A 23,675-nucleotide genomic window follows, 5' to 3' on the forward strand; every position below is an offset into this window, starting at 1 on the left:
ATGGCTCTTAGCAAGGATGGGCAGGAATTTAAAACCACGCTCTGAAGTCTCCTTAGTCTCTGTTTGCCAGAAGCTGGAAATGGGCGACAGGGGATGGATCACTTGATGATTACCTGTTCTGTTCATTCCCTCTGGGGCACCTGGCATTGGCCACTGTCAGAAAACAGGATACTGGGCTAGATGGACCATTGGTTTGACCCTGTATGGCTGTTCTTATGTAATGTTTGTCTGACAGTTTACACTAAACACAACAGGAAAACTAAATATGTATCTTATTTATAGAAAACACTGACTGCCTTATCTTGAAGAGAAATAAGATTGAAGCTTTCTTTGTTGTCTCTTCCAGCTTGGCTCTGCTAATATCCTTTTTTGGAAGGCAAATCAGTGGGTACTGATCCATATGGAACACTGCCCCATGGACCTTACTTATCACATGTGGTGGGTGTGTATTTCCCATTGGAATGATGTGGTGGCAAGTCTGGGACTTTCATATTTTATTGTCTTTTTCGTGGAGTTAAGTACACTTACATTAATACTTAATCCATACTGGACATACAAATCGACTCAGCTGCTCTTCGGTCCAGTTGACAAGACCTTTCGAAATACAGCAGTGAAAAAATGGATCCTCTGAAAAATTAAATAGTGGATCATGCCAAAAGAAGAGGATATAGTGCTGCAACAGCTATTAAGGTAACAGTAAGATATGGGCAGAAGAACATGGTGCAAGTTTACGACCAAGGGCATGAAAACAGAATTGTTTCAGGAAGTCTATGATTATATTGATCCCTCTGTAGTTTGCTATGAGTGCACTGTACTCATTAATCAAAAGTGTTTTAAAATGGTTGCTGCCTATGTTTAAAATACACACACAATCTTTGTCTCAGTCAGGATTCGTGCCCAGTAATTTTAGCCTGGGAGCATAATGTAAAAAAATTTCATTCTGGAGAAAGTGGCAAATTAATCATAGACACATAAGGGAGGTGTCATTTGATTTTTAAAATTATACAGAATCCTAATTTCAATGGTGTCACACTCTGCAGCATGGGAGGGAGGACTGGCTGCCTCACCGGCCATGCAGCTCCCAGGTCCAGGTCCTCCCGTTGGTGTAAATTTTGAGAATCGAACTTTGACAGAAATGGGTCAAGCTGAGTATTATTCAAAAGTCCTTTTTCCCATGAACACAAGGGTACCAAACATAACAAGCCCAGAACAATTATGTAGATAAATATTTGAGAAAATATTGAAATACCAACTTTTTAAATTATACTTTAACACAGGATGCATTTTGCTTGCATGAAAAACACACTGATCTTTAGTAATCCTAGGGAGTTTAGCCTTCACATGTAGGACTGAAAACATTTATTCATCAAATCCCTCATCGGAGTCATCTCTGTCTAGGCCTCCATGGCTAGACACATTGTCACATTGATCCTCATCCATACCAGTCACACATCTCTGTATAAGGCAGATGTCTGGCTAGACATCTGCAGAGTAGTGAGCATCTGGTCTTTCTGTATATCCTTTCAAACAGATCCAAAAACTCCAGCCAAGTATCTTGTTCTAATTATCTGATTGCAGCACTCATGTGCTGTGTTCTGTGCATTGACTTTTTGTTGTGTTTTTTGTGTCTTTGTTTATTAAATCAATTTTATTCTTACGTACAAAGCCTACCATGATGTAGCAAAGTGGTTTTCAACCTGTGGTCCGCGATCCTCTGAGGGGTCCACAGACTAAGTTCTGTAAAAGGTTGTTGTTACCATGGAACAGTGGTTTTCAACCTGTGGTCTGCAGGCTCCTGGGGGTCCGCAGACTGTCTAAAATTTCCAAGGGGGTCTGCACCGCCATTTGAAATTTTTTAGGGACCTACAAATGAAAAAAAGTTGAAAACCACTGATGAAGTACCAACAATACAGGCTGTCTTGTCCTATACATTCCAGCCCATACTCTCAAGCCCTCCTCTAGATTGCCATCTGTGACCAAATCCCATAAAAAAAATTTCTTGTACAGTAATTGAGGGTTTATGTATTGTGCCCTCTCTTTCTATAATGCCCTACCATTGACCTCTGGGAGATTCCCACTTGATATGGATTTACAAGTCTGTTTAAACTGTTGCTTAAAACACTAAATGTAGTTGGGTTTGTTGTACAATAAAGCATTTGTGGGTGATATGCCATTTTTGGCTTGTTTGCATCAATAAGTATTTTATTGAATAATTTGATTTGTTTGACTCTTCCTATGAGGCAGACAAGCAGTTTAATAATTCAATCACAGGCTGAGGGAAATCAAGGGAAGGTTAAAAGGGATTATTGCATCTAGACCATTCAGTGTTAAAATAGATGTTAATTGTATTTGTCTTTGTCTCCCTCCATCCAGTTCAAAGTATGCTAGTGTAACTAAATTAACCTGTTGTTGCTGTATCCTTTTCATGCCCTGTAACTGTAATTCCCTTTACATTATGAATACAACTCTACTTAATCAACATTAGATCAAAAAGGCTGTATTTAGCATTTAGATAAAAAAATTTACTGGATATCATATTGTTAACGAAAACTAATGAAAGATCTGGATGTCTGTAACCATAAGATTTTGTATGTCTTTGTAATGGAATGGCCCACCAATGAAAATGGAGGCCTTAAAACTTTGAATGAGAAGCTCATTAGCTTCAGAGCATGGTCATTATGTAGGACAGTGAAAGATCCACAAAACTTTGTCTGCATTGAGTCAACACACAAGAACCTATGCTGGACTAGAGACAAGCGCTAGACTGTTTTCTTCTATAAGAAGGCACAGAGCGATTCTTTTATCTCTGATCCATCTGAACACGGTCAAGGGGTGTTCCACATACAAGACTGAGATACCTAAAAAACCTTTTGGGAAGCCCGAAGAGATTTATGAAAAGACTCCAAGACTGGCAGATTATTTAATCTCTGCTATCATTTGAACTACAAACTCTAATTCAGGTGTAATACAGTTCATCTGCTTTAACCTTGCAATAACTCTATATTCTTTCTTATCTTATAATTCTTTAGTTTGAGTTTACTAGAGGATTGGCTACAGCATTGTTTTTGGGGAAGATCCTGAGAATCCATTGACCTGGGTGAGTAACTGACCCCTTGGGGCTGAAAGACCTAATGTGTGATGAAATTTGGTTTTAACAACCTTTTCATCATAAAGTCCAGTTTGTCTGGGTGGTAGAGAGTGGCAGGAGTGTCTAAGGGGACTATTTGTGACTTCACGGCCAGGTTAATATAGTAATTCAGGAGTGTACATTTGTTTTACTGATGAAATGTCTGCTTCTTCACTGCTCAACATTTTTCCTTTGGTGACTTGCAGTGATGAAATAAGCTTTGCAATATATGTACTAAAAATATCATTTGTGTATTGACAATGGGAGCTGCAATGGTCAAAGTAAACAAAATGTCTCGTGGCCCACCAGTGGATTACCCTGATAGGCCATGTGCCAAAGACTGCTGACCTGTTTTATTACATAGGTTAAGGATAACTTCAAGTTCAGCAACTGAGAAATACCATAGTATAAACTTTTCATGTTAGCATTGATTAGAAAGGGATAAGTAAAAAAAAATTGCCCACTTTTCATGTATTATGGATTATTAATGTCAATGCAGCTTCACAATGTTTGTCTTGTGTACAGGTGATTTGAAAAATGCTCCACTTTGAGATTGTTCCTTCAGTTTGTGTATTGTGTGTCTCAGATAGGCCCTGATCCTGAGGACATGCATGTGAATAACTTTACACATGTGCATAAGCATTTTCAGGTTTATCTTAACCAAAGAGGAAGAGGTCTAGTGAAATAAAAATTACAGTACAATGTTTCAAAGAGATACTATCCCAAGCTTTAAAAAAAAAAAAAAAAAAAAAAAAAAAAAAAAAAAGCATTAGCTTGTTTTTAAAGTTTTGCCTAAATGAATTGCTCAGCATGCAAAAAAACCCCACAACCAAATAAAAACTTTCTAAAGGCTATTTACAGAGCTAAGATGTAGGATTCTAAAATCGGCTCATTGTTTGTAAATTGGGAAGAAATATACAAATTTTGAGAAGGGTTTTAAAAATAACCACATTTCAAAAGAAAAGCCATAGCTTTGTAACTGTATGAAGGACAGAAATAATAGCTGTAGCATCAGACACTGGGAGCCGTTAACTACTACCGTTCCCTGATGAGACATGTCCACCCCCTCTACATCCTCTGCTCCCGAGCTTTTTTTTTAAAAAAAAAAAAACTAAAATTGACAGCTTCTCCATATCCTTTTGCTAAACATTCTGTTTTTAATTGCATACATTTTAAAAAAAAATTAAACGATCCTAAACATTTAAAAGGTTAATATGAAAAAAAAAAACAGGGCATGGGGTTAAGAGAGCTTACACAGATTTTAGGGAAACTGACAAATGACTGAAATCCTTTTTTAGTGAAACCGTTTTTTATCCATTCTGTGTTAGCTACCATGAGTTAGCATCAGTAAGCGTTGGTCATACAGAAACGATCCATATCTTTATGAGGCATTATTTCTTCCATTGTCTTGCCAAATTTCTAATCATTTATGAGGTGTCAAACTGAAAAAAAACACAAAACAATCAAAAGCATTGGTAGTATTATATATTTAGGTGATATTTTCTAGCAGTACTTGCAGAGCAATAATTGTATTTTTTGTATTTATCATCACAGCAACAGGCCCCTAAAGAATTAATTTATCTATTCATAAAACACTCTACATTTTACTTTTACTGAGCTGTAATCCTAGATACTTTGTAGCATTAAATAACACAAGATAGTAGATGAAAGACCTGAGAAATCATTGAAAATAATGGCGTTACACTCAATAAGTTTTACTGCAGAGTGATTGGGGAGAAATAAAGATCCAGTTGAAGTTGAAGAGTGTATGATTTAAGAGGAGACTTGAAGAAAAGAGAAGCTGCGTGGCTCGGGGTACTTTATGCTGTCTGATTCCCCACCGCACATACACCTACCAGATGCTCAAGAAAATGTGGCCCTTCTCAGAGGAACACACAGAATACTGTTATATTTTATACTTCATCAAACACAAAAGTACAAATTAAGCATGCAAATGTATTCACCTTACCTCCTATCCTTTTGACAACTGTCCCTAGCCTCCAAACAGAAGAGACACCGGTTCCAAAATACCCCATATCTCAGTGATTAGGGTTTCTCCTAAGAGGAGGGAGACCATGTTTAAAATCTTTCTCCATATCAGGCAGAGGGGGTACTGAGCCCAGCTCTCTCATATCCTGGGTGAGTGCTCTGACCATTGAGCTAAATGTTAGAGGCACCATCACTACCATTACCACCTCAGCTAGCTGTTTTGTGTGGGGTGAGACTTGCTCGGACCAGGTTTTCTGGATCAGGCCGGACAGGCAAGATAGCTGGGGAAGTGCCTAGTCTGAGGAGCCAGCCTGGGTTTAGAAATGAACTAGGCAACCTGGTTGCAAAGTGTGTCATGTGCCTGTCAGGGTTCCCTCCCCACTCTGAACTCTCGGGTACAGATGTGGGGACCCGCATGCAAGACTCCCTAAGCTTATTTCTACCAGCTTAGATTAAAAACTTCCCCAAGGCACAAATTCTTCCTTGTCCTTGGACGATATCGCTGCCACCACCAAATGAGATTAAGCAAATGGTCCACTTGGAGTTCCTGTTTTCCCAAAATATCCCCCCCAAGCCCGTTCACCCCCTTTCCTGGGGAGGCTTGAGAGTAAACAAGGTGAGCACAGACCAGACCCTTGGGTTTTTAGGACACTAAAACCGCCATCAGATTCTTAAAAACAGAACTATTTAGAAAAACTGGACGAGCACAAGTCCACGGGGCCAGATGCGCTGCATCCGAGAGTGCTAAAGGAGTTGGCAGATGTGATTGCAGAGCCGTTGGCCATTATCTTTGAAAACTCATGGCAATCGGGGGAAGGCACGGATGACTGGAAAAAGGCTAATGTAGTGCCCATCTTTAAAAAAGGGAAGGAGGAGGATCCTGGGAACTACAGGCCAGTCAGCCTCACTTCAGTCCCTGGAAAAATCATGGAGCAGGTCCTCAAGGAATCAATTCTGAAGCATTTCGAGGAGAGGAAAGTGATCAGGAACAGTCAGCATGGATTCACCAAGGGCAAGTCATGCCTGACTAATCTAATTGCCTTCTAAGACGAGATAACTGGCTCTGTGGATGAGGGGAAAGCAGTGGACGTGTTGTTCCTTGACTTTAGCAAAGCTTTTGACACGGTCTCCCACAGTATTCTTGCCAGCAAGTTAAAGACGTATGGGCTGGATGAATGGACTATAAAGGTGGATAGAAAGTTGGCTAGATTGTCAGGCTCAACAGGTAGTGATCAATGGCTCCATGTCTAGTTGGCAGCTGGTATCAAGTGGAGTGCCCCAAGGGTCGGTCCTGGGACCGGGTTTGTTCAATATCTTCATAAATGATCTGGAGGATGGTGTGGATTGCACCCTCAGCAAGTTTGCAGATGACACTAAACTGGGAGGAGAGGTAGATACGCTGGAGGGTAGGGATAGGATACAGAGGGCCCTAGACAAATTGGAGGATTGGGCCAAAAGAAATCTGATGAGGTTCAACAAGGACAAGTGCAGAGTCCTGCACTTAGGACAGAAGAATCCCATGCACCGCTACAGACTAGGGACCGAATGGCTCTGCAGCAGTTCTGCAGAAAAGGACCTAGGGGTTACAGTGGACGAGAAGCTGGATATGAGTCAACAGTGTGCCCTTGTTGCCAAGAAGGCCAATGGCATTTTGGGATGTATAAGTAGGGGCATTGCCAGCAGATCGAGGGACGTGATCGTTCCCCTCTATTCGACATTGGTGAGGCCTCATCTGGAGTACTGTGTCCAGTTTTGGGCCCCACACTACAAGAAGGATGTGGAAAAATTGGAAAACATCCAGCAGAGAGCAACAAAAATGATTAGGGGACTGGAACACATGACTTACGAGGAGAGGCTGAGGGAACTGGGATTGTTTAGTCTGCAGAAGAGAAGAATGAGGGGGGATTTGATAGCTGCTTTCAACTACCTGAAAGGGGGTTCCAAAGAGGATGGATCTAGACTGTTCTCAGTGGTAGCTGATGACAGAACAAGGAGTAATGGTCTCAAGTTGCGGTGGCGGAAGTTTAGGTTGGATATTAGGAAAAACTTTCACTAGGAGGGTGGTGAAACACTGGAATGTGTTACCTAGGGAGGTGGTGGAATCTCCTTCCTTAGATATTTTTAAGGTCAGGCTTGACAGAGCCCTGGCTGGGACGATTTAGTTGGGGATTGGTCCTGCTTTGAGCAGGGGGTTGGACTAGATGACCTCCTGAGGTCCCTTCCAACTCTGATATTCTATGAACTTTATTACAAAGAAAAAAAAGTAAAAGAAGCACCTCTGTAAAATCAGGATGGAAGGTAATTTTACAGGGTAATAAGATTTAAAACAGAGGATTCCCCTCGAGGCAAAACTTTAAAGTTACAGAACACAGGAATAAACCTTCCTCTTAGCATAGGGAAAATTCACAAGCTAAAACAAAAGATACTCTAACGCATTTCCTTGCTATTACTTACTATTTCTGTAATTTTAGATGTATCATTCAGTAGGAGCTGGATTACTTGCTTGGCCTCTCTTGGTCTTGGAGAGAGCAACAAAGAGCACAAACAAAAACCTTCCCCCCACCAGATTTGAAAGTATCTTCTTTCCCCATTGGTCCTTCTGGTTAGGTGTCAACTAGGTTAATGGAACTGATTAACCCTTTACAGGTAAAGGAGGGATTTTATGCTACCCTTAACTGTATGTTTATGACAGTGCCTTAAAGAAGGCATTTGATTATTATAAGACATTTCCCAATTATGGAAGATTATTCATTTCATTACTGGCGTGGCTGCTTTTCAGGAACCAATCCCTCTACATCATGCTCTATATGTGCTGTTCGAGTATAAGCTGCTCTCCACATTCCAAGTTTATTTGGTCTATTTGTCCCTAGTTTAAGGTGTCCCTGTTTATCTTAGCTAGACTGACTCCAGTCCAGTGCTTGTTAAGCCCTTATTTACAGCTTAGTCCTCCATTCACCTTCTCAGTCTGGCCCACTGAGAAATAAGGTCTTAGTTCATAGAACTCAGTCAGTTCATAGAATATCAGGGTTAGAAGAGACCTCAAGAGGTCATGTAGTCCAACCCCCTGCTCAAAGTAGGGCCAATCCCCAATTTTTGCCCCATCCCTAAATGGCCCCCTCAAAGGTTTAGCAGGCCAATGCTCAACCCACTGAGCTATCCCTCCCCTTACTTATGTCAACTTACTCATGTCAAGTTAGGCCTACAGACCTGTCTGTGACTCTGTACAACATCTAGCGCCCGTGGGACCATTCTCCATTGGTCCTTAGGCACTTCCATAATACAAATAATAATTCATAATAAAGTATAAATCGTGGTGTGGGTTCTGCCTAACAGTCCTAGACACAACTTTGACTTTGCCCCCTCCACTGTTTAAAGACCAAGCTGATTAAACTTAATTGAGAGTCTTTTGTTTTCTTACAGACCACTGGAGTTGAAATCACTGATAATCAGGCCTAGGCCTTAAGCCTGCTGTGGGATAGTGTCTCCAGTGAAAGACTGCCACAGCCAGCACTAGCGGTGAGGCTCCCCCACTAACAAGCTGAAATCACTGAAAACTGTGCTAAGTGGTGGGACCTCTAAACTTCTGTCATGGGGTTCACTCACTGCTGGTAGTGCCTCCTGATGGCCACCCTGGGTATTAGCTCCGGCTAGGCATTGTGCCCTCCCCCCATGGGGTCTCTTCTGTCATCCTCTCGCCCTGTAGATCCCTCTCACTCCAGGAACCGCAGCCTCCTTTCCATGACTTAGCCCTGGTGGGTCACCATCTGTGTTTCCCCTCTTCCGGGTATCAAAGTCTCCCTTAACAAATGGGCTCAAGGAGTCTTCCTGCTTGCTGCTCCGCTGGTGCAACTTCATCAATGGCTAGTAGAGGACCTGGGCTGGCCCTCTACTCTGGGTCCCAGCTCAGAAGCCCTCTCATCAGCAGCCAAGGTTTGACCTATCCCACACCTCGCTGCTTTTCCCTGGAGCCTTACCTACATCTCTGGCTCTTCCCCTCTCTGGGTTTGCCAAACCACACTCTCCTTTCAGGGAGTAACTGTGGACCCTTTATAGTCCCAAACGTGCCTCCCAAGGAGTGACTACAGACTATACCTCTGAAGCCTCATTTGTGCCAGCTTCCTGACTTATATAGGTCACTCCAGCTGAGCCTGCTTCCAATCAATTCCCTGCTCCCTGGCTTCTCCTCTGGGCGCAGCTTGTGGAGTTAATTGGCCCATCAGGTCATCTTAACCCCTTCCAGTCCTGTGTGGGGTGGTCACCCCATCACATCATCACAGATGTTGCTGTACAGAGGTGGAGTGAACAGTGACCCAGTGGCCGACAGCACAGTGGTGAAGTGAGTGGATGATGCAGTGGCTGATAGCGCAGGGGCAGAGTGAACGATGGTGGAGTGGCATACCTGGAGTGGGAGATGAACTCATGTGAGTGCACCTTTGAACTATGAGTCTTCACTGACCAAGGGGAAGAACTGTGAGGGGTGCAGTGGAGGGAGTGGAGAGTGGGGCGTGAAATGAACATTTGTTCGTTAGACTTTCTCACTGCAAGCTGAGAACCTGAGGCCAAGGATTGCCCAATGTACTCTAGGGTGGGTGTTTTCATCATGGTCATATGATTTTGAATCATGCCTGTGGTGTGTTCCCAAATTAATTCCCGGATCCGTTCCTTTCCCCTTTTTAGTAAAAGTTTTCTTTTGTATACACAGACTCAGTGCTTGCGAGAGGGGAAGTATTGTCTCTAGAGGCACTCACGGGTGGTATGTAATTTTCCCACATTAATGAGTGGTGGCTCGAGCCTGAACTGTGTTGTATTGTCAGAAGGAACCCCTAGATATTGAAGCTAGCCCTTGTTGCTGCTGACTCAACGTGGTAGAAGGGTTTCATAAATAATACCACTTCCAGTCTCTGTCCAGGCACTCCCTGTCCCAAATTTGATACTGAACCCAGCCCTTGTTGCTGTCAACTTTGATGGGTAGAAGGGTTACATACAGAAGAATCTACATGTACTCTGTCTGGTTAATAGATAGACGGTATTCTAAATGCTATCTAGAAAAGCTGGTTTAAGCTTGTTGAGGGGGTGGGGGAGAGTCCTGGCGGAGGGGGCTGAAATTCACGTTACCTGCTTAAGCCTGAGTACTAATCACTGGTAGACAGAACCTTACTTGAACCCCTTCACAAGGTGAATTTCATTCTGAAGCTGCCACCAGAAAGTTGCATTTGGAAATTCCTGATCAGGGCCATCTCGGTGTTGGCTTCTAAAATTAATGTTGTGATAATTAAAGGGACAAATGTCAGATTCCTTAAGCCCCAACTTTAGGTTCCGTCAGAGAACAGGCTGGGCGGAAGGGGCAGCCAGGGAAAGGAGCAGAATAATGGGGCACAGAGCTAGAGTGAGGGAAGCTAAGTGGAAGTAATATAGATGGGAGAGGCTGCTCCAATATCTCCCCTCCCCCCAAAATGCTTGAGACTCTCAATGCTTCCAATCACCCTTCCCCACCTGGTCCAGGCTCAGTTACCCGCCTCTCCTCCTCCCACCCCCCGTTAACCTGTTCTCTTCCGCAGTCCCCCTCCAAACAACCCCCAGGCACCTTACTCCACGTGCTCCCCCAGACTCTCTCCAGTACTCTCCACCGATTTCCCCAGTCACCCTGCCTTCCCCAACCCCCGCTCATCCCCGCCCCAGTCCTGCTTCTGCAGGGCACATTGGAGAGGCTCCTGCCGCACCCCCACCCTGCCCTGGGGAGGGGCGCCACCCAGAGAGGGAAATCCGTGACTATGGCCGGTGAGAAACGTCCCACACCAAGCTGCACAAAACCAAGACGTGGGCCCCTCCGTATACCACAGTCGAGGCACGATACAGCCAACACACGTGTGTGACACACTATTTCAGTGCAGGATACACACACACACACTTCCTGCCCACAGCGGGGTCTTGGAGGGGTCTGTCCCTCGGTTCCAGCTCCCACGTTCCTACACAGCTCAGTGGTTCGAGCTGGGCTCAGGCTGGCTTTTCACCAGACACGTTTTGCATCCTCGCCAATAGCAACACACTCCAGGGTGCAACAAACTTCAGGACTCTGTACTGGGGGGCGATCGCCCTTTTGTTCAGTGCAACGAGAAACTTGGATACAGCGGCGAGGCAGAGTGTGGGCTGACCCCCGCTCCTGCGCTGCGGAATTCAAATCCAAGAACTGGGAACAACCCACCCCAGAGTCGGGCTTGCCAAAGCGGGTCATTTGCTGCGCCCCACTCTCCGCTCCAGGAAGAGCGTGACGGTTTGCTTCAGGCAGAAACAAAGGGTGGGGCAGGAGGAAGCAACATTATCCCGTGTGTGCAGGTGTCTCTCCTTGCTGCTGTGGGGAGCTGGGACTCAAGGCTATTGCAGCTGCTTCTGCAAAGGTGGAAGAAGCAGCCCGGACTTCTCTGTTTTGCAGTCGGCCGGTCGCTGCTGTTGAGCACGTGAGAGGAAAGCACAGAGGCTGCGGGGAGAAAGTGCAGAGCAAGTGAAGCAGACCAGCCAGTAAGTAGCCTGCAAAGGCTGCCGCGTGGAGAAGGGATTTATTAACTACAGCGCTCACTTTGCTGAATGGTGAGGGCGGGCCTCGGAGAACCTGCATCTTGGTATTTCGTTGTTGTTGTTTTCCCCTCCTGTTCTGATTCTTTTGCAAATATTTTCCTGTGTGTTGTACTGTTCCTTCATGTGGGGAGGAGGAAGTGGGGATTCGACAGCGTTAAGTAACTTCTGTTTTTGGTTAAATGCTGAGAAAACATCCTACTTCCTGGAGAGAGGCTACTGCATGAAGTGCGGGGAATTTCACACAGCTTGGATGTAACTGTGCTTGTGCTGAGGGGAGGGAGTGGGTTGGAGGGTGTTTTGCTTTCTCTGTCGGGAAAGGAAGGTTTCTGGGACTCTCTCTTCACACCAGTGTAAACTATGCTGACGTTAATGGCCTGATTCCCCACTTCCTTGTACGGTGCATAGTTGTCTACATCTGAGCAGGGTGAGTGTAAAATGCTACCAACTTAGAATTCTTAACTCTCTCCCCACCGGTCCAAGGTGCAAGGCAGTGGGAAGGAAGGGCCAGTGGAGTTACTCTGGTGCAAAGGAGCGCAGAGTCAGGCCCTCTGAGAATATAAACAAACAATATTCCATTGCTCTCTAGCTATAAGGATGCTTCTGTTATTTATTATATTGGCAGGTTTCAGAGTAACAGCCGTGTTAGTCTGTATTCGCAAAAAGAAAAGGAGTACTTGTGGCACCTTAGAGACTAACCAATTTATTTGAGCATGAGCTTTCGTGAGCTACAGCATCCGATGAAGTGAGCTGTAGCTCACGAAAGCTCATGCTCAAATAAATTGGTTAGTCTCTAAGGTGCCACAAGTCCTCCTTTTCTTTTTATTATATTGGAGAGCAGGAAAGGAAGGCATCGCTGTAGAAGCTTTTTACTTATGCTGCTAAGCATCCATATGGCTTCCTCTTCTGTCTCCCAGTCAAACTGTGTTAAATTAACCCAAATTCACAGAACAGTCGTAAAAATGTACAAAATCAAGTCATGGTGGGGCTGACAGCCAAAGTCTGAGCCACGCTGCATGGGGCTGACAGCCAAAGCCTGAGCCCCACCACGCTGGGGGTAAAGGGGTTGGAGGTGAGGGGGTTGGGCTGACAGCTGGAGCCCCACTGTTCCGGGAGCATGGGGGAGCTTCTGGGGAGCCCCTCACTGGGGGAGAGTTGCACAGCCAGAGCACTCCCAAATTTACAGAGATCTGTTAAAGTCATGGAATCCATGCCCAAATCATATCCTTCGTCATGAGGTATCCATGCACCACAAACTGTGCTAGTAATCAAAGCTGCAGCTGCAAGCTTATCACACTTTACTCTTCTTCTGACTATTTCTTCATCTACTAGCTACATATTATTTCCAGGGACATTTGTGAATTAATGCTTGGTCCATTTGTCCTGTTTCCTTACTTCTGGTTTTTTTGTGCATGCAAGGCCTGCAAATGTGCACACCTGTGATGCTGCATACTTTGTGAAAACACCTCACAGAAGAGAACTGTAAGAAACAGGGCTGTCTTTTTGTAAACTTTGAAAACTTTAAATAATGTTTCTAGGGCTGTTAATTAGTTGCAGTTAACTAGTGTGATTAACTAAAAAAATTAATCATGAGTAAAAAAAGTAATAATGATTAATTGCAGTTTTAATCGCACTGTTAAACAATAGAATACCAATTTAAATCTATTAAATATTTTGGATGTTTTTCTATATTTTCAAATATATTGATTTCAATTACAACACAGAATACAAAGTGTACAGTACTCACTTTATATTATTTTTATTACAAATACTTGCACTGTAAAAATTATAAACAAAAGAAATAGTATTTTTCAACTCACCTCATACAAGTATTGTAGTGCAATCTCTTTATTGTGAAAGCGCAACTTATTAATGTAGATTTTTGTTGTTGCATACCTGCACTCAAAAACAAAATATAAAACTTTAGAGCCTATAAGTCCACTCAGTCCTACTTCTTGTTCAGCCAATCGCTAAGAGAAACAAGTTTGTTTACATTTACGAGAGATAATGTTGCCTGCTTCTTATTTAGAGTGTCACCTGAAAGTGAGAACAGATGTTCGCATGGCACTTTTGTAGCCAGCACTGCAAGGTATTTACATGCCAGATATGCTAAACGTTTGTATGCCCCTCAATGCTTTGGCCACCATTCCAGAGGACATGCTTCCACGCTGAGGACGCTAGTTAAAAAAATAATGTGTTAATAAAATTTGTGACTGAACTCCTTGAGGGAGAATTGTATGTCTCCTGCTCTGTGTTTTACGCGCATTCTGCCATATATTTCATGTTATAGCAGTCTTGAATGATGACCCAGCATGTTGTTCGTTTTAAAAACACTTTCACTGCAGATTTTACACAAACACAAAGAAGGTACCAATGTGAGATTTCCTAAAGATAATTACAGCACTTGACCCAAGATTTAAGAATCTGAAGTGCCTTCCAAAATCTGATCAGGACAGAGTGTGGAGCATGCTTTCAGAAGTCTTAAAAGAGCAACACTTCAATGCGGAAACTACAGAACCCAAACCATAAAAAAAGAAAATCAACCTTCTGCTGGTGGCATCTGACTCTGGTGATGAAAATGAACATGCATCAGTCTGCACTGCTTTGGATCTTTATTAAGCAGAACCCATCAGCAGCATGGACCCATGTCCTCTGGAATGGTGGTTGAAGCATGAAGGGATATATGAATCTTTAGAGCAGCTGACATGTAAATATCTTTCAGCACCAGCTACAACAGTGCCATGTGAATGCCTGTTCTTGCTTTCAGGTAACATTGTAAACAAGAAGGGGGCAGCATTATCTCTTGCAAATGTAAACAAACTTGTTTGTCTGAGCGATTGTGGAAAACATCCAAAAATATTTATATAAATAGTATTCTGTTGTTGTTTAACAGCACGATTAATCATGCAATTAATCGCAATTAATTGTTTTAATCGCTTGACAGACCTAAATTTTTCATAACATGACTTAATGCACAAAAAGATTTAAAAGTTCGAGTGTTTGCTCATGTCGATTACATGCTAGGTGTGTGCATGACTGCTGGAACTTTTTCCATACGGACAGCTCCAGTGGTATCCATACGGACAGCTCCAGCGCCCCTGGTGCCCTGCGCTCATGCGCCGGTATATGGGGTGCCACCAGCTCCGTGCCCTTTCAGTTCCTTACTACCCGTGATGGTTGCTGGACTGTCTCTTACAATTGGAAGCTCCCTTGTGGTTTTGTCTGTGGACTTCCTTGGACTTTTCTCTAGATATAATTTTTAGTGTTAGTAGTAGTTCAGTTAGAGTGGTGAGCTGCTTAAAGTCCCTCGGGGAAGCTCACATCAAAGAAAGTGCAGGGTCTGCAAGGGCTTCAGGCTTCTCATGCTTAAGGACAGGGACATTTGTTTGAAGGCCTTGTTAATAGAAGCTGCCCTTCGTTCAGCTTCAGAGCTTTGCCACTCCAACTTGGCACCAAGCATGTCAACCTTGGTGTGGAGTGCTCTGCCAGCATTGGGCTCTTCCTGGCACCATTCCCCTATGCCAAAGAAGAGGCACAAAAAAACAGCACGGCAACAGGAGACGCTCCCCAGTGCTGCGGAGGGACAGGTGCAGAACTCCTGACAAAGTGAGACCCGTGCCAGGTTGCTTGTCTTCCCTAGAGCTGTAGTTGGCGGTAACTATGCCTTCTAAGGCATCCAGCCTGTTAAGGACCCACCACTGACACCTGGGAACAGCTCGGAACCCGTACATCTCCAAGCTCCCTCAATGTTGGAGGCTTTTCAGCCAGCAAAGGACCTCATGTCATTCTCAGCTCTGTCCATGCCTAGAGACTCTCGCCCGTCTGTGGAGTTGGCGAAGGTGGTCACTTCAAGAGGGAAGCCCTCGATGGGGCTGCCCCAGTGGGCCTCAACCTGGTGCAGGTGCCTGTCCTGTCACCAGTCGCCAGATCCACGGCATTGATCTCCAGCGTCATGACACCGTTCTCCAGCTTCCCGGTCATTGGCCCCCTGGCACCACTCCCCATCACCGCACCGTATGTCTCTGGCACCGGTCTCCAGCCCCCGCCACCAGTTTCCAGTGCAGCACCACCTCTGTCTCTGCATCACAGCCAGCTGGAGACAGTAGCAACAGCTCCTTCTGGGTCACTGAGGGAGGAGTCTGAGTCAGAGGAGGAAGCTATCCCTTCCCCTTCATGACACTGGCCGTCTGGACCAGACTTCGCTGTGGGTCCATCGATGGGTTGGCCACTGGGACAATGGCCAGTGCAATGGCCTTATTGGACCCCTAGGGGCTCCCACTGATGTCAGGATCATATTCCTAGCCAATGTCCTCAGTAGTCTCTGAGAGGCAGAGCCTGGCACTGACCTGGCCACCGGAGATTGAATTGGAACCAGACCCCGGTACCAAAACCCACAATGGCCCTGGGGCCGTCTGCCCTGGTTGTGGAGGAGGAGTCAGTCCCTCCCGTGATGATGGCCTCTTCCTTATCCTCTCCGGATGAGACAACCTGCTGCCACTAGATGATTTTCGAGCCCACCAGGAGCTCCTCAAATTTGTCACCTCGAACTTGGGGTTGGAGGCAGAGCAGCTTAAGGAGCCTACGGACAGCCTTTTTGATATATTGGCTGCTGCAGCTCCCTCTAAGGTGGCACTCCCAGTACATGACGGGGTACTCAAGCTATTCAAGACACTGTGGCATACCCCGTCCTCTCTGCCCCAACACCTTAACGGGCAGAGAAGTACTACTATGTCCCTGCCAAGGACAATGAGTACAGGTATTCCCACCCTCCCCCAGGGTCACTGGTGGTCTCAGCTGCCAATGAACAAGACAGGCTGAGGCAAATGAGAGCAATCCCTAAAAATAAAGATGCTAAAAAGCTGGATTTACTCAGGAGAAAGGTTTATTCGACGGCCAGCCTGCAACTGCATCTCTCCAACCAGCAAGCATCGCTGGGGAGATATGACTTCAGTGTCTGGAACTCAGTGGCCAAATTTACGAACTCCCTGTCTCAGGAGTTGAGACAGGAATTCTTGGCCGTCATGGACGAGGGCAAGGCAGTAGCCAGGGCCTCCCTATAGACCATCCTGTACACAGCTGATTCTGGCAGCCATGCACGTGAGTGTGGACACACCTAGCATGGAATGGACATGAGCAACACATCTCGAAGAACAACAGTTATGAAAGGTAGGTAAGAGTTTTTTCTGATAACAAAGTACATATTTGCATGTATCAAAGGTCGGTTAATGTAAACATATAATAAAGAAGAAAATTTACACTATTACTGATTATTATTTTGTGTTTAAAAAAAAAAAACATGTCTACAAGGGCTCAGTTCTCATTTACGGTTATTCTGCTCCAACAGTACTCTTTTATACTTCAAAGCATTGTAAAGTGGACTTGGTGTGAATGAGAATGAGGCCAAGAGCATCTGGTTTGTTGCAGCTTTAATCTGTACCCTATAAACTGGGTGTGTGTTTGATTCCTAAAGACTCTTAGGGTATTTCATGGGGGCTTGGTGTATCAAGCGGGGATCGCTTCTGTTTGCCCAGTGTAGAGTCGATACACCCCATCACACAGCTGTGGAGATTCCCTGCTGAGTCAAGCAATCAGTCAGGAACTCCAGACCCCGGAGCGGGGCAGAGCAAACAATCAGTCTGTAGCCCCTGAGCCTCCTTTTTAGGACAAACACTAGTAGTTGGGGGCTCTGACCCTGTTCCCTCAGGGGTTAAGGGGCATGGTCTTTTGGGCCAACAGTGATTAGTCAGCCTCCAGTGACTAAGTCAGCTGGACTGCCCTTGCCCTCAGGACTGTAAGGCCTAATGGTCAGAGTAAGTAAAGCAGCCCCAGCTCTCAGGGCTGTAAGGTCTAGTGGCCGGAGTCAGTGAGGCGGCCCCTTCTCAGAGCGGTATGGCCTGGTTGCCAGAATCAAGATGGCTGCCCCCTCTCTCGGAGCTGAGTGGCCCAGAAGCCAGTTGGGGAAGTGGGCCACAACCTAGGGGTGGGTAACAGCCGGGATAGGGGGACCCAGGCCCACCTTACTCCACAGTTCCCAGCCCAGGACTCTATCAGTGGCAAGGGTCTCTGCCACTGAGTCAGCAGGGATCCAGACTGAAATACTCTGAGTGTTCCAGGGTGTGTGGTTGCCGCCTCCCCCTGGGCTACTTCCTACCCTGTCCCTTGTAGTTGAGCATGAAGCATCTCTGGAGTTTCCAGGCTATTCAGCGCGGATGGCTCCCAGCAACTCTGGGTTTCCGCAGACCTCCGCCATTTTCTGGGTCTCCTCCTGGGCTTCAATGTCCCTGGTTCCCACTGTTGGAGCCTCTGGCACTTCCCGGGCTGGAGCCCACAGTGAGCATCCTTCCTCCTGGGTATGACTATGCTGCATTTTAAAACCAGTGGCAGCAAGTTTCAGAGTCCAAAGTTCATGCTACGGCACAAAACAGCACTGTAAACATTGCGGCTTGGGCGCTCAAACTTAACCCTTCTGTGGTTTCCAGAACTCAAGCTCAAGCCCAAACATCTACACGGGTGTTTTTAGTGCCATAGAACAAGCCTAAGTCTGTAGATCAGGGCTCAGAGACTCACTGCTGCAGGTTTTCAAATACAATGTAGACCAGTGGTTCCCAAACTTGTTCCGCCGCTTGTGCAGGGAAAGCCCCGGCGGGCCAGGCCGGTTTGTTTACCCACCGCATCCGCAGGTTTGCTGCTCCCGGCCAATGGGAGCCGCTGGAAGCAGCGCAAGCTGAGGGACCTACTGGCCACTGCTTCCAGCAGCTCCCATGGGCCTGGAGCAGCGAACCGTAGCCACTGGGAGCCGCAATCAGCCGAACCTGCGGACGCGGCAGGTAAACAAACCGGCCCGGCCCGCCAGGGGCTTTCCCTGCACAAGCGACGGAACAAGTTTGGGAACCACTGATGTAGACATTTCCAGAGGGCTCTACAGGTGAAAAAATGAAGGTTCAGAAATGCTTAAATATTTCGCTGGAGAATTGTACACCTCAGTTGTGGTTTCTTTAAGTTATTGAAAAAAGTAAGGTAGCCACCTAACAGTGTTTAGCCCACTGGGCCATCTTTTTGTAGGTTATTTTATTTTGAGGGTCTTTCTGTCAGTTCTGAAGTGTTGGGATATATTAGTGGAGCTTTCATAAATGGGGAGATCATATATATATACATACACTGGGCCATTCCGTACATGTCTCTCTCTCTTTTTTTTTTTTTTTTTTTAATTGCAGATGGGTTTCTGCTCCGTATAACAGCACAGGCTCAGTAGCTTCAACATAGACCAACACATGGCTGAGAACCTTCAGACTCCCTCTAGATATTTCGAATTAGAGAAGAAGAAATGAATCTTGCAAACAGTGCAGCATCCAGAGACATATTTGACTGGGACTACGTTCTGTGGGAAGTTCGTTGGAAGTTACTAGCAGCTGGCTTTTTTATCTACCTGGGACTCTTTCTTCTAGCTCACTTGCTGTCGTCATGGATCAGTGCCAGTTATCGCACTTTGTCAGGAAAGGAGAAGGCCTTCTGGAATATGTCTATAACACGTGGCCTGTTTGCAGTTCAGAGTTGTGGAGCTGGCTTGTGGGCCTTGTTCATAGATCCAGTTTTTCAAGTTGACCAAGTGCATTCGCAGCAAAAGTGGAGCTGGTTTCACTGCTTAATAGCTGCTGGCTTCTTCTTGCATGAAAATGTAGTTATTCATGTGTCTAATATTGTTTTCAGGATGTTTGATGTGTTCTCAGTGGTTCATCATTTATTTGCCTTTGGTGGGCTTCTTGGTGTGATAACGAACATAAAGTCTGGACACTATCTACCACTGATGGGACTGCTACTTGAGATGAGTGCTCCTTCAACCTGCATCTCCAATGTGCTTTTAAAGGTAATAACTTGGTGTATTTATTATTGGTGATAGAAGTTTCCATTATAAAGCTCACATTGCCTCCTGCTCAAAAAATATCTGCAAAGGAATATTGGCCTCCAAATTAAGAGATTAGTTCTGGGATCAAGGAAGAACTTTTCCTTCCAAACTTGAAGTGAAATGACCATGGGAATCCTTATTTATATCATGCTAAAATAGTTAGATATTAAAAAATTTTGCCCACTTTGTAGCAAAGAAAGAAAATGGAAAGATTTTAAAAAAATTACTTTACAGATTCACTAGTTGAGATCTAGTGCAGAGGACTAAAGATTAGGTGACTAAACTCTATTTTTAAAATACTTGTTTAAGACTGAAAATAGTAACATAAGACTAGCTCATCAGCTCCAACAAGCTTAATATAGACCATTCAATTGCTGCTGGAGACTAAAGGTGTGTGCATGCTTGCTCACACATCTGAGTGTGTATATATATTCTATGGATGCAGAGAGGGAGAGCAGCTTTGAAGAGATCTGCCATGCTTGTAGGGAGAGAAGAAATCAGCCCTGCTTCTGAAACCGCAGTGAGTTCCAAGCGGTCTGTCTTAGTGGTGTAAGCATAAATTCTAAAATATCTGGACTCTCAAACTACAGCCACAAGCCCTGACAGGTTCACCTCAGCCCTCCTGTGATGCTTTTCATGAGAACTTAAACTTGAAGGTCCTGTCTGTTCATGTAGGTGCTAGAGCAGTTAGAGTCAAGGTTTGCTTGGGAGGTGTTTGCCATAACTTCCCAGACCCTGGTAGCCCCCCTGAACTTTTGTGAGAGGTGCTTTGTTTTGATTGTCTTTCTCCCTTCAACAGGTGGCTGCATCTAAGTGATGTTGTATGCACACAGGTGGCAAAGTGGTTTAGAATTCTGCTGGACAGAAGGCTATATAAATGTGCAATCTCTTAGCACTCAAGAGAAAAATGATTGAGAGAATGTTTGTATGGCAGTTTACACTAAACACAACAGGAAAGCTAAATATGTCTCTTATTTATAGAAAACACTGACTGTCTTATCTTGAAGCTGCAATCTCATTTCTCTTTCTTTGTTGTTGTCTCTTCCAGATTGGCTGTGCTAATACCCTTTTTTGGAAGGCAAACCAATGGGTAAATATCCATATGTTTCACTGCCGCATGGTCCTTATTTATCACATGTGGTGGGTGTATATTTCCAATTGGAATGATGTGGTGGAAAATCTGGGACTTCCATATTTTATTGTCTTTTTCATGGGGTTAAGTACACTTACATTAATACTTAATCCATACTGGACGTACAGATCAACTCAGCGGCTCTTTGGTCTAGTTGACAGGAACTTTCCAAATACAGCAGTGGAAAATGGATCTTCTGGTAAATTAAATAGTGAAACATTTCAGAAGAAGAGGTTATAGTGCTGCAATAGCTGTTAGGGTAACTAGAAAATCTGTCCGGAAGAATGTGGTGCAGGTTTACTTCCAAGTCCATGAAAATAGAATTGTTTATAAGAAGTCTATGAATATATTGATCCTCTCACAGATTGCTATCAGTGTACTATACTCATTTATCAAAAGTGTTTTAAAATTGTTTCTGTCTATATTTAAAGTACACAAACACACACACACACACAATCTTTGACTCAGTCAGGATTCATACCAATAATTTTAGCCTGAGCATAAAGTAGTAAAATCTCATTCTGGGGGAAGTGACAAATCAGTGATAAAAAGGCAAGGTATGTAAAAATCTACAGAATCATAATTTCAGTGGCAAGAGGGACTAACTGCCTACCTACCCTCTCCCCTCCCTCAGCTGCCATCTCCAGGTCCTCCAGCTGGTGGAATTTTTGATAATACAACTTTGTCAGAAATGGGTCAAGTTAGGCCTTTTGAATAACATCCGTCTCCACGAACATAATGGTGACAAACCTAAAACAATTGTGTATATATCTATTTGAGAAAATATTGAAATATCAACTTTTTAAAATTATACTTTAACAGAGGGATGCATTGCTTAGATGAAAATGATATTGACCTGTGGTAATCCAAGGAGTTTAGCCTTGACATGTAGGACTGAAAACATTTATTCATCAAAGTCATTATCTGTGTGATCTCCATCTAGGGCTCCACTGCTAGACACATTGTCACATGGATCATCATCCACAACACACTCACACATCTCTGTTAAGGCAGACGGCTAGCCAGACATTTGCAGGGTCGTGAGCATCTGGTCTTTGTACATGAGCTTTTGATTAGCTGAAGGAGCGCATGGTATTTTATGCATAACTGGTGTGATCGTTCCATCCTCCAAGACCCATTAGTGCCCGATAGGGGAAGACAGTTTTGGGTGTGGTCAATTGTCCCAGAGCCATTCTATTGCCTGATACTTTGCCCTCTTGACAGCAGGTACAAGTGCATCCCTTGTCAATGACGCTTTTTCTCCGTTTGTCTGCTGCTTGGTAAACATCCACCAACGTAGCTCTGCAAGTGTCATAATGTTGTTCTTCAAATGGTAAACTAGGCATATGAACGCCTCTAGTGTGCATTTATGACCTCATCAGTGACTGTCTCAGCCATTCTGAGCACCTTGAGAGCAAGGAGAGAGAGAGACTCCGGAGTCTGAATGAAATGCCTTCCTGTAAGATAATGACAGGTTTCAGAGTAAAAGCCGTGTTAGTCTGTATTCGCAAAAAGAAAAGGAGTACTGTATGCATCCGATGAAGTGAGCTGTAGCTCACGAAAGCTTATGCTCAAATAAATTGGTTAGTCTCTAAGGTGCCACAAGTACTCCTTTTCTTTTTGTAAGATAATGTGGTCTTTCCAGCCATCCTTCCAGTAGTGTCACATTCTGAAAAGGTGTTGAAACTTGGCAGTGTGGCTGTTGAACAGGGCTGTAAACATCCATGTCATTTTTATTCAGTTCTGACAATGTATTTGTTCATGTGTTCCAGCTGCATAAGGAATGTTAACTGAACTGAGCGATCCCTGGGTCTAGCACGTATGGCTGGCCAGCGAGGCATGAAAAGCTGCTACCGACACATTGTGCTACCAGTAACAGCCTCTGATGCGTAAGCTGCCCTATCAGAATTTGCTACATTTTCCCAATTTTTGGGCAATGGTAGTGAATTCTGAAGAAGTAGGTTCCCTTTGTCGTAATTTGCTACCTTTGAGCTTTTGTCTGGTCAGTGTAGCTAATCGTGATGGGTGGGTCATCTCTTGCAATTTGCTACCTCTCCTCTTTCACATCATCTGATTCAGGGTACCTTTCACATCCTCTGGTCCATGGGTTACAGATTGTGACAGGGAATCACCACCCATCTCAATTAGCTACCCCTGGACAAAGGTGAAAGGTAGCAAGCCATAGTGCATATTGATGTCCTGTTACAATTTGCTACCATTTGGAAATCACCATTGTAAACATGGACTCAAATAAAGAGAGGTATTTACAAACTTTATTATTGTAACCAGGTATATAAACAAGAACTGTTTACTTTCCGTTCCAAAAAATTTTTTAAAAAAGCATCGAAATATATGTATTGATAGTTATTAACACCTTTTTTCTATACTGAAATGAACAGTAAAATTAAACTTCTCTATTACTTGTTTATATTCCAGCTGCGTTATTCCAAGAAAACTAAAATATTTCTCTTAAAAAAACAATTATATAATGTACATATTAGGTTAACATCTGAACTATGCATACTTGTTGCACCTGTACTCTTTCTTCTCATCAATTAGGTTTTCTTCATTAGTTCCCTCTGGAAGGCAAGGCATATGTTCCCTCCTCTTACAAGAGTCACACTGGATCTTTGATAAGTACTAGATGAGAAAATGAAATTACAGAACTACCAATACTAAACATAATTTCTGCTTACTCATAACATTTATAAAATGATATTCCTTCAACATATAGTCATATCTTGAGTAATGATTATCAGCAGCAGTGAAAATGTTTATTACTAGAATTATTGCAAGAATCTTGATCCTTAGGCTGGTTATTACATTGGGTCTCTATGCAATAGGCTAGATGTTGAGCCATGGCTTTTGTTTTTGTACGACAGACCACCATATTCTGCTTACTTATCTGTTCCAACATACGGTGTGTGTTTCTCATACAATGTTGTGTTCTTACT

The 23,675-nt window shown here is 44.1% G+C and overlaps 1 protein-coding gene and 1 long non-coding RNA gene across 4 annotated transcripts; one reads left to right on the forward strand and one right to left on the reverse strand.

The window, feature by feature from the left end:
- The first annotated feature begins 11,242 nt into the window (after positions 1-11,242).
- On the forward strand, positions 11,243-23,005 carry LOC141983837 (protein CLN8-like). Of its 3 annotated transcripts, XM_074946827.1 has the most exons (4): positions 11,243-11,632; positions 18,901-19,550; positions 20,638-20,679; positions 22,494-23,005. In XM_074946827.1, exons 2-4 carry the CDS (start codon positions 19,011-19,013, stop codon positions 22,509-22,511), a joined length of 600 nt encoding a protein of 199 aa, XP_074802928.1. In that variant the 5' UTR covers positions 11,243-11,632; positions 18,901-19,010; the 3' UTR covers positions 22,512-23,005. The 3 variants fall into 3 exon arrangements, with proteins under 3 accessions (XP_074802928.1, XP_074802926.1, XP_074802927.1); XM_074946825.1 differs by having other exon boundaries at positions 20,638-23,005; XM_074946826.1 differs by having other exon boundaries at positions 11,607-11,733; positions 20,638-23,005.
- Positions 11,409-17,932, reverse strand: LOC141983838 (uncharacterized). Its single transcript, XR_012638540.1, has 3 exons — positions 17,838-17,932; positions 13,507-13,582; positions 11,409-11,591 (listed from the first exon to the last, which is right to left on the reverse strand). It is a non-coding gene; the product is annotated as an uncharacterized LOC141983838 (long non-coding RNA).
- Positions 23,006-23,675: the final 670 nt, after the last annotated feature.

The sequence above is a fragment of the Natator depressus genome, chromosome 3 (assembly GCF_965152275.1).
Source record: "Natator depressus isolate rNatDep1 chromosome 3, rNatDep2.hap1, whole genome shotgun sequence".
Lineage (NCBI taxonomy): Eukaryota > Metazoa > Chordata > Testudines > Cheloniidae > Natator > Natator depressus.